This window comes from Plectropomus leopardus, chromosome 3, assembly GCF_008729295.1.
Source record: "Plectropomus leopardus isolate mb chromosome 3, YSFRI_Pleo_2.0, whole genome shotgun sequence".
NCBI classification, from domain to species: Eukaryota; Metazoa; Chordata; class Actinopteri; order Perciformes; family Serranidae; genus Plectropomus; species Plectropomus leopardus.
This window is the reverse complement of record NC_056465.1, coordinates 14367178-14380924: the sequence shown is the minus strand read 5'-3', so window position 1 is coordinate 14380924 and position 13747 is coordinate 14367178. Positions and strand designations below refer to the sequence as shown.

At 40.7% G+C, this 13747-nt stretch overlaps 1 protein-coding gene across 4 annotated transcripts in view; it reads left to right on the top strand.

The window, feature by feature from the left end:
- The window catches only part of adamts10 (ADAM metallopeptidase with thrombospondin type 1 motif, 10), a 50333-nt gene extending 39929 nt beyond the window's left edge, over positions 1–10404 (top strand). The window contains exons 18-26 of one of the 4 annotated variants that reach the window (XM_042483977.1): positions 3564–3644; positions 4504–4667; positions 4759–4885; positions 5519–5648; positions 6044–6248; positions 7023–7199; positions 7292–7457; positions 8701–8760; positions 8876–10404. In XM_042483977.1, the coding sequence (XP_042339911.1) occupies positions 3564–3644; positions 4504–4667; positions 4759–4885; positions 5519–5648; positions 6044–6248; positions 7023–7199; positions 7292–7457; positions 8701–8760; positions 8876–8985 (1220 nt within the window). In that variant the 3' untranslated portion in view covers positions 8986–10404. Of the gene's footprint in view, positions 1–3563; positions 3645–4503; positions 4668–4758; positions 4886–5518; positions 5649–6043; positions 6249–6870; positions 7200–7291; positions 7458–8700; positions 8761–8875 lie in introns of those variants that run through there. The other 3 variants (XM_042483978.1, XM_042483979.1, XM_042483980.1) reach the window with 3 other exon arrangements.
- The last annotated feature ends 3343 nt before the right edge of the window (positions 10405–13747 follow it).

The window sequence follows — 13747 nt, the reverse complement described above, 5'->3', positions numbered from 1 at the left end:
TTAGCACATAAGGAAGCACAAAGAAATATACACATATATGTAACTTATACTGTATACATACATATATTTATCCACTAGCCACCCAGGGACACGTGGCAGACTGATTTAGGTGAGGTCCGACCAGTGTGGCTTGAGGTCCAGCTGCTTTCGGATCTATTCTGGGTAACATTTCTCCCCGCAACACCAACTCCAGAGTTTCTCACCCAACTGTCAACACCACTCACCCCCTTCCAGGATTCCTCAGAGGGGACGCACCCTGAGCAGGCGGCCGCACTCTTCACCACAGTGACCAGGCCGGCCTGTCAACCCCAGCTGAGGTCTCAACTACCCTCGAAATATCTGACATTATTGTTGGCCTAAAAAATCTGTTAGTGAGGTTGAAGTCAATGTGTAGGTTGTTTCTTTGTGTGTTTTGTGATCTTTGAATGGTATCTCCAGTCTGTGCTACTGTTAAAGTGCTGCTTAAGGGATTTAGTATTACACTTTCACATAGCTGGGGAATTGCAAGAGGTCAGTTAAAAGAATTGTGAAAAGTGTTGTCGGTGAAGTTAAGATTTCCTTGACTTTTTTCCTTAGTGTTGAGTCAACTCCAGAAATACTTGCTCCTACAATTTTCTATCATGCAACTGGAACGTCTCTCTAACTCAGTGCTTGCTGTTTGTAACACAGGCTTTGCTGTAAATTATGTTGCCTCCAAGTGTATTGCATCATGGTCAGTGTGAGGCTATTTTTCGCATTTATAGAAACATTTAAGTAACACTCCGCCAAAGCAAGTTTACATCTGTTTGCACAAGTCAAGTCGTGATAAATAAACTGATCTTCATTTACAAAAAAAACAAAACAGAACAGTAAAATTAACCTTTAAAGAGCTGAAATCCCAGCATGCAAATCAGTAATGTAATTTATTAAGTTTATGGGGTTTTAGCACTCTAACATACAATATGCATTTGATTGGCTTTGTTGCCAAAATGTGCACTATATGGCCAAAAATATATGGACACTGAACATCACATACATATGTGACTGTTGAACACATCATCCCAAAGCCATGGGTATTAGTGTACTACTATAACAGCTTCTGGGATGGTTTTCCTCAAGATTTAGGGACTTGGCTGCAGGAATTTACTCACATTCAGCCAGGAGAATATTAGAGGTCAGCCAATGACTGTATGAAAAGATGGACAAAAAGTCTTTACTTACTCCCACTGTACAAAAATGAAGCCAACATTTTCAGGATACGGCCACTGCCATCTTGCGCTGGTGACATCTTTCGAGCCAGAGTCTGTGCAGAAACGATCACCGCATTATGTTCCTGCCGTCTGACCAATCGCAAGCAGTGCCATTGATCGCAGGGATACCAGTTGGCACACACAGCTGTCAATCATGACAATAAATCTTCTTTTTATAGCACCAAATAGGTAGTTATGATAAAACTAAGCAGAAAAAAAATAAAACTTGAACATGCATATGCGTGATAAGAACTACCTAAAATGACAGAAGCTATCTTCAGGAAAAAAGGAATTGTTTGACACGTGCTTTGAATTTTTAGTTTGGCACATGTCCCATCCGCCAGCATGGAGGGGACGAGGTTTATGACTGCAGCCAGCCACCAGCAGGCGATCAGGATGTTTTAGCTTCACTTTTAGGAAGCTGCCCAGGCCCTCAGAGAGCAAATTTGCAAATCCTAGAATGGTGAAGGACTGGCCTGCTTTACATTCCCTATGAGTGGCCAGTACATGATGCCTTGAATTGGTTAGGTTTAGGCAAGAGAAGTGAGATTGTTTACGGTAAGAATGTAAGGATAAGCCAAATCAAAGGCAGAGTAAGGCAGGCCATTCCTTTGCTATCCAAGGATTCGCAAATCGCCTCCAGGAAAGCCGCTCAGCCATGCTTCCAGTTTTTTCCAGTGGCTACTTACAATATCGCAGTGAAAAAATTACCTGCCCAAAAAACCATTTTCCCCATAGGTCACCATTGTAAAAGGCACATCTGTAAAACTGTTGACAGGACTCCTCAAACTGCAAACAAGGTCATTTATAAATCTTTCTATCATGACTTTTTGATCCATGCAGGTTTTGTATTTGTAAATCTTTCCTTGAGCCAAGAAAAGTGATTTAGAAATCTGTGACATCATCACAATGAAAAGTTTGGGGAGAAACACTAAAATGCATACTCAGTGGGCCACACACCGTGAAAGTACACCCGGAAGCTAGAAACTTTCCTGTAGTATGCATCAGACCAACAACCATTGGAATGAATTGGCTCCATATCAGTATCTGGTATCTAGTCATCATTATACATCTTTGGAGCTGTCATGTCGTCCATCTTAATCAAACAGTCTCGGGGCCTGACTCACCGTCTATGTTCATCCCAGAGGTGTTAGATATGGTTGTGATCAGGGTTCAGGGTACACAGAAAGTAGTGTCCACATACTTTAATGTATGTTTTTTCTAATAAAAACTTGAGAAACTGAGTTTACCGCACCACAAGCCCTTAAAGTCTAAACTGTGTTCACTTAGTCACAACTGCTGTTTCATGTCTAACCAAACTCAAACTCCAGAGCCGAGACCGGAGGCTTATTCTGGACACAGAAAGATTTATGACTGGCAGAATCACTTAGTCATGTCTACAACAAGCTTTTGATTTCTCTGAACTCTTAAAGTCTTTAGCCAGTGCTGTTCAAGTGGTTATATATGGTCCAGACGGTTCAGACCATTGAACCTACACTGTAAAACAGGGGAAGGAAGTGACATAAATGACAAACGGTGTTCCTTACATCCCAGAAGAGTAGAAGTTTTTTAATGCTGGTGCATTATTTAATCATTGCTTCGTGGTCTACGCTTAGATGCAATAATCCCCCATTAAGTCTATTTTCTTCTGTGCAGCCTGTATCTCTGGGAGGCGGTGAGGGGTTACTTAAAGTTTACAGCTTCTTTGCTCTCTGTTTACCACACAGGTTTCTGATTGTGAACAGAGCAAAACACTTTTCTCTCACATATGCCCTCCCTGTGTTTGTCTCTGAGGCCAAAAACCTCAAACTCTGTCCCTCTAATCTTCAACGCCTTCGTCTCAGAGCAGGGTCAGTCCCACCTCGCAGATCTCCACGCAGAGGTCACGAGCCAAACCTCTCCTTTCCTCTTGTGGTCAAAGCACTGGAAGAAATCGTTTAATGCCTTCATTTTTTTTTTTTTATTTCTTCTTCCCTAAGTGAGGCTGGAGTTATTTACAGGGCTGCAGTGGCTGGACAGTGGAGCAGTGCTGAGAGAGGCAGAGCGGAGGTGAGATGAGTGTAAAAAGAAAGAGGAAAAGAGACCAAAACAGATGGCGGGAAAAGAGAGAAGAAGAAGAGAAGAGAAGCCGGCTCTTGGCTCAGTTCTCGCTCTCTAGCAAAGAGCTGAGCAGCTGAGGCCGGCTGCCCAGGAATGCAGCTGGAATCTGAAGCCTCTGCTTAGTCCATTCGTGTCCCACAGAGCTAAACACTACTTATGCATCGCTACCCCCCGAACCCCCAATGAATAAACTTCCTTAACCTTACTTTAATTTTTTTTTTTTTACTTTCTCAGGTTATGAAGAAGTGGTCAGAATTCCCAAAGGATCGGTGTTCATCCACTTACAAGAACTCAACATCTCCCTCAACTACCTTGGTAAGATTATATTCAGGTTAATGTTTAGTGTAAATGCCAGAGCTGTGTTTTCCAATCATGAGTTTTATAGCTATAGGATGTGACTTTTCGAATGTCCTCACCTCTCCTGGACTACTGTTTGTAATGTTTTGTTTTTGTTTTACCAAGAGTTTGATGAGAAGATCAATATCAATTTTAGATCTGCATTCAGAAGGCCTTTTCCATGCCAGACTTTTTGATGAAGGTGTTACTGAAGTAACTGTGATAACCTTTCAGGCACCGCCAGTGATTTTCCCTATGCACACTTACACTTCATTCACTCACACACTCCGCTCAGCGTAGTCTTGTGATTGTTCACTCGCTCCGCGTGAAAGCGTTTTTTCGTCGGGCACGCAGAACCCTTCACGTGCCTGTAATGTTCCTGCTTTCATTAACAGCACAGCCATACCATCATTTTCCCTGGAATGTTACTGTGTCTTGAAGTGGGAAGTTGGTGGTGCAAATTTCCCTCAATATCGATCCCTGCTGCCATTCACAAATAACCACATGCAGGAAATGTTCCCGAACATTTCAGAGAGAGATTGCATGTGTGAAAGAGGCGATTGTGGAGCTGTTGGACTGTGTTTTTTTTTCTGTTTTACCTGCTTTTGTTCTAGCAATTGTAGCATGAATACTTTACAGACCAATCTTTGAGACAAAGCTGATATTGATCTTTTTATCGAACTCAGTAATACAGCAAATACAAAATGTCCTAAAATTTAAATTCACTCTGTCTGCACCAGGATCTTCTTTTTGTGATGCCTTGGATGCTCAAAGTGACATTTTTTTATTCTACTTTACTGTCTTCCCTAAGTGTCTTTCTTCCTTCTCTGCGTCACAGTGCTAAAGAGTAAAGGGGACCAGTACTTCATCAATGGGAAGCTGACCATTGACACTCCACGCAGGTTCGACGTTGCTGGTACCATCTTCCACTACAGGCGTCCCACTGATGGACCAGAAACTCTTGAAGCTTTGGGGCCAACAAACATGACCCTGATTGTCATGGTGAGAGTCAAAAGAAACCCCAAAAACAGGTCTTAAAAAAACATGTCCAAAAAGTTTCACTGAATGAATGTTTGGTTGTTTGCGTGTGCAGGTGCTGGTGAGGGAGGAGAACCCAGGGATCCACTATCGCTTCAACCCCCCACTGAACAGAGAACCTCTGACTGGCTTTGCCTGGCACTACACCTCCTGGTCACGCTGCTCTGCTCTCTGCGCTGGAGGTAGAAACACACACACACACACACACACACACACATGCACACACACACTCAAAGGCCCTAATTAGACAGCAAACAGGGGCAGCTTTTATAATAGTTTTCAATCAGATTGAAGTTTTTTGCTTGCTACTTTGCATTGTTGAGCACCTCACATTTTTGTAACAGCAACCCCCGAGGCCAGGAGTAAAGAAAACTGAGCATGTGACGCGGCATTTGCATTTGTTTCCATTGGCCAGTCGAATAACTTGAGAGGAAGTGCCTCCCGTGGCTCCGTTTTTCCTGTGTCCAACTTAGTATTTGGGAACAGCATCTCACCCCTAATCAGAGATTTTTGTTTTTTGCTGCCAGTAAATCCAAAAATTGTTTTGAACTCTTGAATTTGTTTATTTAAAAAGTGTTTTTCAAAATGTTGCCATTGCCAGAGTAGAATTAGTCACATGTGGGAACAGGCTCACTGTGGACACTGACATTATTAAAAAAACTGCTGACTCACATGATTTATCTCAGGAATGTGTAAGGTTTCATGTGTGAACACGGTTCAAAACAACTAACATAGACAATGATTGCTTATGTACCCACGGCCGATTATGAAGTCCTTTCTGTGCGTTCCTCTCGTGTCGTCTCACCTGTGGTCAGGTGTGCAGACCCAGCAGGTGGTTTGCAGGAAGCAGGCAGATCATTCAGTCGTCTACAACCACTTCTGTGACAAGAAGAACAAACCCAAAGAGAAGAGAAGATACTGCAACACTGAGCCCTGCTCCCCATCGTGAGTCATCTCTTGTCGATAAGATTTTCACCCTGTTGGATTCAAATATTTAATAATTTATTGTGTGTGTGTTTTTTATTATCTTATTAGGCAGTTTATCTCACTTAAACCATCCATTTGTACTCCCTATCTCCATGTTAGGAAGCTTTTAAACAATTTCTTTACTTCAAGATGAAATTTTAGTATTTTAATGTTGGTACATGCGCTAATTTTAATTTTCAGTTTTAGAGAAGGGTTAGCTTTTGATCATCTGCGCAGGTTTTATTCTACAGGTTTTATTATTGTTATGTGCACAACTGTTCACGCCAGTGATTTTGTACATTATAACCTGTTTCTGTAGTATCTACACACTAGATTATGCAATGCAAATGATGACATCTCTGCTCTACCTCCAGCTGGTGGACAGGAGAGTGGTCCGAGTGCAGCCGCAGCTGTAACGGCGGCCTTCGAACACGGGAGGTGTTATGTAAAAGGAGGATCTCTGTGACAGAGGAGAAGATCCTGGACGACTCAGCCTGCACATCCCCACGTCCGTCTGTCACTGAGCCCTGCAGCAACCACAGCTGCCCCCCCGAGTGGTTGGCCCTGGACTGGTCAGAGGTAGGCAGACGTCAGACGTCTCCCATCATGCATGTGGTTTTTGTTTTTTCATCAACTTGTGGCTGAATTTCAACCGAGTTTTCTGCAGAATTCCTGTCAGATGAAGCAATAGTTTATTTTCCAGTTGAACCTAAGAAACCCAAACATCTGCCAGGAGAAAGTAAGAGAACCTTAACCATGAAATACACAACAGAGGCACGGAGCAGACAAATTCATCACGCTGAACATGTTGTTGCAGCCATGAATACATATTGTTACACCTGTCATGTGGGAATCCCCTGACCTGTTTTTGATCCAGACCTTTAGTTTGACGAGTCTGTGGGACTTTAAGGGTCTCTTTTTATCTTTGCAGACATGTAAATTATACTTCAAGGCTTTTTATTGTGTTCTTTAACTACAACAGGCCTGAAAAGTCCATCTTCTCATAGCCCACTTTGCTCCTGGAGCTAAACTCTGTTCTCACAGTTCAGGATGAATTGAAACCAAATTTAATGGTGTCAGAAGTTCTGTAGCGTTCAACTTTTCTCTGACGTCTGGTGCAGCGATGGCACACGCAGAAGAGGAATTATGTCCAGCTGACTTACAGGAACTGAGCAGGCTCTTGACTTTGTTTCTCATACAGCTGCTGCCCTCTGCTGAGTGGATTAAGAAGATTTCTGTCTGCATGCTTATGACCGCAGTGACCCCCTACTGCACCCTCCCATCGCCTCCATCTCCCTGCCCTCCCGCCTGATGTTTTTCCCCCTCTTTCTTCATCTCCCGCTCTGTCTGCAGTGTACGCCCAGCTGTGGTCCTGGCTACAGGCACCGTGTGGTCTTGTGTAAGAGCGGGGAGAGTGGTGACAACCTGCCAGAATCCAAGTGCCCCAAACATGGCCGACCCACCTCCAGGGTGCGCTGTAACCTGCAGCGCTGCCCTCCCCCTCAGTGGGTGACGGGTCCCTGGGGAGAGGTAAGACTCCTGGTCCTCTTCGTGGTTGTAGTTGGATATTTTTATACAACGTAGTGTTTGTTTGTACTTAAATAAGATCCCCGATGTGTTAGTGTTCTGCCAGGTGCGGTCTGGGTCAGGAGATGCGTTCGGTGCAGTGTCTGACCCACACCGGCCAGCCGTCCAATGAGTGTCTGGAACATCAGCGGCCAGCAGCCATGCAACAATGCAAGAGCAAATGTGACCTCAGTCTGCCCATCAGTACAGACAACCCCGAAGGTCAGAGGTCACGCATTGCTCCTTGTAATGTTTAATAGGAGGAACATTAAAAAAAGATTTACCACTCAAAGGTTTCATTTGAACACAATGTAAAATTGGCATGCTCAGATTAAGATTTTGATTTGTCCAATTTGTTTAACATTTTAATTTTATAATGTTGAATTTTGAAACATAGAATGAAATTGTTATTTGGATGTCATCAGTTTCAAAATCAAATTTAAAATTTCTAACCCCAGACTCAAAATGTAGAAAAAGGTATGTGTGCAATCAGCTATCAGTGACTACTTTTATATTCACACAAATATTCCACAATTATTCAGAATATGACAATTTTGAATTCTATGCAGGTTTTGTAAACAGCATTTTCCCTTTAGTGTTCTGAATTAGACTATATTCCCAATGTAGCATTATCCAATTGAGACATGTGGGACATGCCGGTATATTTCGGATTTTGATAGCAATTGAATGCAAAAAATGCATTCCCAAAAGAAAAGCCCACACTTCTCATCGGAAGAAGAAACACTCTTAAACATTATGAAAGAATTGGATATCAACAGGTTTTTGGATATGTGCATGTATTGTAACGTCTTTTACAAGAAGGTGGTTGAAGGAATGAAAGAGGGGGTCTGTGTTAACACAGACGAACAAGTCCGCCACTGTTTGGCAACTTTGAAAAAATTGTATTTTGATGCAAAAAGGACGTCAACGGACATCAACGTTTCCATATTTTGACGTGATGAACGGCAGTATGGACATCTGCATGAACGGGAATATTAGCAGAATATTCATTTTTAATTAGCCAGGTAAACTCTTTAGTGGGAATATAGTCTTTTTTGGACTAAAGGCAGAAACCGGAATATTTTGTGCATGTAAATGAAGACAGTAACTCATTTGGTAGTCAACCTTTTGTTACAGTTGTAACAAAAGGTTGAAAAGTTTAAAAAGTTTACAGTTTTAATAAAACCAATTGTTAATGTTTACATACAAATTTATGTTTTAACTTTTTTAACTTCTAACCTATTCGCACTGTATCTTCTTGTCATTAACAAACATCTATATATAAACATATATACACTCATGCATCCACATACATATCCATTTACAGTGTATGTATTTACTGTAGACACATATGCAAAGAGAATAATAAACCATTTTAATCGCTTTGCAGATTTTATATACAAAATGTGGCATTTCTGATTTCTCAAGCATCAAGAAGTTAATTGATTAATCATTTAATCCACAGGCCAAATGACGGGAGGATTAATGTCATTCCATACAAGTCGTATAAGTCTGAACAATAAAGGTGGATAAAAGTGATAATATTCTCTGTATTTTTGAATGAAATCCTGCACTGTTTCTAAAAGATCATGTGCATAATGCATTAATTCAGCTGTTTTTTACATTTGTCTTCCCTTCAGAGTGTAAAGATGTGAACACTGTGGCCTACTGCCCCCTGGTGCTCAGGTTCAAGTTCTGCAGCCGGCCATATTTCAGACAAATGTGCTGCAAGACCTGCCAGGGACACTGACGCTCACAGCATCCCATCTCTGGGTCCTGTACACACTCGCAGTAAGCGTGAAGCCCTCCCACTGAGCCTCGTAACAGCACACTCCCTCTATCAGAGGATCTAACTGGGACGTTGTCGGACTGACACCTCGTCCCGTAACTGTTAAAGGGGGACCTTTGTTTTCCAGCCTGAATCCAGCACAGACCAGGCGCCTCTGCGGGCCGAGCTGAGTTTTACATTCCACTGGAGGGAGGGCTGCTGAAACCTGGAGAGACTGAGAGAAGGAGAGAGTGACTTCCCTCCGTCGTCTGTCTTTCTAATGATCCCTCTGTTGTAATATTTTGGTGCTACTATATTTCTTTTTGGCCGCAGGGCTGGTCGCAGTACTCTCTTAAACCTGTATGTTAACAGGTGATATTTGTTTAGTTAAAAGAAATCCACTTTGTAAAGAAAATGATTTTCCAGATATCTTCGCCCATGAAAAGGAATATCATATGCTATAAAATGAAAGATTTGTTTCTATGTTATCTAATAGTTGTTACTTGACCACATTGTTGTACGCCATTGCTTTGTTCCATATCAGCATATCCATCAAGTCCTCGCTGTTATTCAGCTGAAGTATGAGCAGAGTTTGATTTGCACAAAGTGTCAGCAGTCAGAGGACTTGTTTATGTTATGTTTTCATGTGATTTGACTTGATGTCTCTGTGGAAGCTATAAATGTCTCACTGCAGTGAACCTGCCGTAGTCTTGCCATTTTGGTCCGTTTGCTTAAATGTTATCACCTCTACCGTAAAACAGATTTTCGTGCTGCACAGAGACACTGCCTAAACGATGTGAGAGCAAAACCAGTGCTGACTCGCCTGGACGTTTTCAGATTAAAGGATGTTATTTTGTGGCTGCGGACTGTGGCAGCTTGTGCATAAAATCTTCAAAAAGGAACTTTTAACAGCTCGCCTCGGTGTCATTATCTGACAATCCCTCAGCGCGGGGCCTTGCTGTTAATTTTTTTTTAGGTTTATTTTTGCCAGATGTTACCACTCATTCCACAGTGCTAGTAACTTTTACTGTGAGTGGAAATTCAGAGCACAGTGACACACAGTTGAGTCAGCTCTGCCAGCAGGAACAGGCCCAGTGAGGAGGAGTAGAGACCTTTGACCGCGCTGCTTTCAAACTGCTTTTTATAGTAGGAGTGCTAATCTGAGGATGGATTCACACACCCATAAAATGTCAGATATCTTCGATGCTGCTGTGAAAAGATTTAGGCAACTTCTTTTTTTCTGAATTAGAGCTCATTTAAACTAATTTTTAATGTGATATTAGCTCACTTTTTTTGGCCACATGGGGGCAGCAGAAACAAGTTTTAAACACAACACTGAAGTGTTGCGATATACAGGTATTCACGATAAGCCTAATTACATATATATATATATATATATATATATATATGTCATGTTAATAATACAAGCTGCAATGTTATTCCTTTTTTCTTGTGGTGCTTTGGTTTGGATTGGTGCTATTAGTTCACTGTTGTTAATAATACACATATGAAAATATCATGTAAATAATCCAGCACCTCTTTCCGTTCCAGCTTTGTCTACTTTTTCATCCCTACACTCACTCAGAAGCAAAATTGTTTTTCAGTGTGCAAACTGGAACCTGTGTGAATCCATCTCAAGCTTTTTTTCCTTTTAAAGACAGTGATGCAATTATGTCACCCATCCTGAAGGTCACACCCTCCCTGCTACTGTACCGGAAACGTGTCACCTCACCCAAATTTGTGTTGTTCTGATTTCACCGCTGAAAGCAGCTCTGTGTAACACAACATGTCACATCATTTCTTTGTAAAGAAGCTACAGTTTGTCTTTACTGGGATTAGCTGCAATGTTATTCCTTTTTTCTTGTGGTGCTTTGGTTTGGATTGGTGCTATTAGTTCACTGTTGTTGTCATTGTTATCATTTTAACAATTGTGCTTTTAATAATTTAGAAATCAAGTTGAGCCTTTTGTAATAATACCAATCTGCAGATAACCCTGACCCACCAGGGACCCTTTTTGGGCTCCTTTCTTCATTTCTATCGTAACTTTTTAAGTAAGTTTTTAATTTTTGGTTACAACATAGACTGTGTAAGAGAAGTAGATGTAGCCTCTGGGCCTGAAAATTGAAGCCAATGCAGAAGTGCCTTCCACTTTCCTAATGGCCAGCAGGAGGCGACACCACTTCTACTTCACTTCTACTTCTCTCTTGATGTATTACCTCAGTAAACATTTCCCTAATTAGGTTATGGTCTCAATCACTAGTTTTGCATCTTTCTCAATACAACATGGTGTTCGTTTTGTAGATCATGGTCCTGTTTAGAGTAAAATAGACAATAAAGCAGGGTATGCTTTAGGGGTTGTTCAAATATGGTCACTTCTGGCTCCCACAAATCAAGATAATGATGGCCAAATGCCAAATTTGAGGCTTCATAATCATAATACACATGTTAATTAGTGACTTTATGATTGCAATGTCCACTTCTCTAATACAGTCTACGAGTTAAAGTGGCCAATTCTGACCCCAGGTCCCAAAATGCTGCTCACAATGCAAATTTAAGAACTGCGTTAAAAACTGTAACAATTTCTGCAAGGGCACTGTTAAAAATATTGGCATTTCTAAGCACTCTTAACAAGATTGGGATTATAAATAAATAACCTATTTTGGCAGCATTTAACAAACATTTTTGTTTGTTTTGGGAACACTTAAGCAAATTGTGGTTTATCAGATTGGGCGTAAGGTCTGCTTATCCACCAACATGGAGCATATAAACATTATTTAATTTAAAGATTTTCTACAGTTGTATTTGTATGCCTTAAGCTAACTCCTTCTGCAGTTTTTAAAGACTGAACAGGCTGAGACACCATTTGTATCATTTACAGTTGCACATAAAGTTTCAGAAGATATTTCCTGTTTCAATGTCTGAAAGGCATTTTTTCTGTGTATCTACCTGTTCCTATAATAAAGGTTCACACTGAGGAGTGAGCCTGTTTTATCTGGGTAAATAAGAGGGACAGTACCGGTAATTGTTGTTTTGTTTTGTCACATGCTAATTATAACATGACATGTACTGTATGTTGTTAAATACTATAGAAGATGAATCCATTTGTCCCCCATGTACATCTTTTTAAAAGGAAATATTAAATTGATTGAACATGGCGCGTTGTTGATTCTAAGAAATAAGATTCGGTCATTTGAGACTTCTGTCCTCAGCTTGTACTTTTGTTTAAAACGCTCAGTTCAGCACCCAGACAGATTGAGATCATCAGTGATCTATTTCTGGATCTGACAACTTCCATGATGAAGCAAGAACTTCTGCCTTTTGTCTGAATAAGGCTGAGATGTCCCTCATTGATCAGACAAAAAAAGGGTCAATGTAATGTGTGTGTATGTACATATGATGTGTGTATTTATGTGAGTGTGTACCTGTAAAGATATACAACTCATGCTCTTTTCTACCCTCTTTACATGTACTGTCTTCACCTCAGGACAAACACTTACAGGCTTCACAAAAACATTTAACCAAACAGCAACAGTGATTAATTACTTGATAATGTGCGAAAGAGTTATAATCCAAGAAACTTTTATATTTTCAAATTAAGCATCCAAAAATAGCAGCATTAAAAGATGATTATGACCTTTTGTTGCTTGAATTTAGTGACTCCTAGTGGTATTATCAAAAAATACAACTTGATGCTGGACAGCAATGAACCAAACGACACACATTGAACAGATTCATTCCTTGGTTTCAGGGACATCCAACATTTGAGAGGTGTAATTATGATCATGAGGACATACATTTATTTAAATCTGGATCATGTTTGTCCTTAACCTCCTATCTAATTTCTTGTTTTCTTATTGGAAAGTCAATCAAACCGCCATAAGACGTAAAATTACAATAAAGATGACCATGAAGCGTTGCAAACTAGATACAAAATAATCATAATAAACAGCAAAACGACCACAGAAGGAAAAACGACTATAAATAAATGAAAAAAAAAACAAAAAAACACAAAGACACACAAAAAGAGGTTAAAAAAGGTGAAGCAAGATTACCTGAATGTTTTATTTTAGCTTGTCTTCTCATCCTAAAGCAACAAAAAGAAACTCTAAGGAACCTTTAGAGGACATTAATGTTACTTTTTTAGTGTAGTGTAACTAGTTACTACATAATTTCAGTGAATATGCCTACATTACAGTCACCCCAAAACCAGGTAACTCGTTATGTTACTTTTGTTAGACTGACTTGCAACACGACCATTGATCACAACAGCTGTTAGTGTAATTGGCGCGCTGCGCGTGCCCCTCACTGAGCAGTAGCTAGCTAGTTTGGAGGATGGAAACGCGTCTCTTAAACGGCTGGAAATGTTTCCTTTATTTTTATTTTGTCGGGGGCGGATGTCTAAATCACCATCATGCAGGTAGTGGTACAAAGACTCTTTACACTGCGAAAAAACACGACCTCACACCTCCTGAAACACAAACTACGACCGACAGCACAACAACATGAAGCTCCAGGAAATAGACCGCACCGGTCGCAACTAAAGACGCTCAGGTTAAAAAAAAAAAAAGGCACATGTTAAGTGTGAACTCTGAGAAAGGACGCAATTGCCGGATTTTTGGGGTGTAGCAGAAAAGTGTTGTAGCGAGTAGTTCAACGAAATGCTGTTGGCAGGGAATAATTAGTTAATACTTTTTAAGTGTAAGTTACTTTTTTGAGTAGTAAGCCCCTAAAACTACCACAAAAA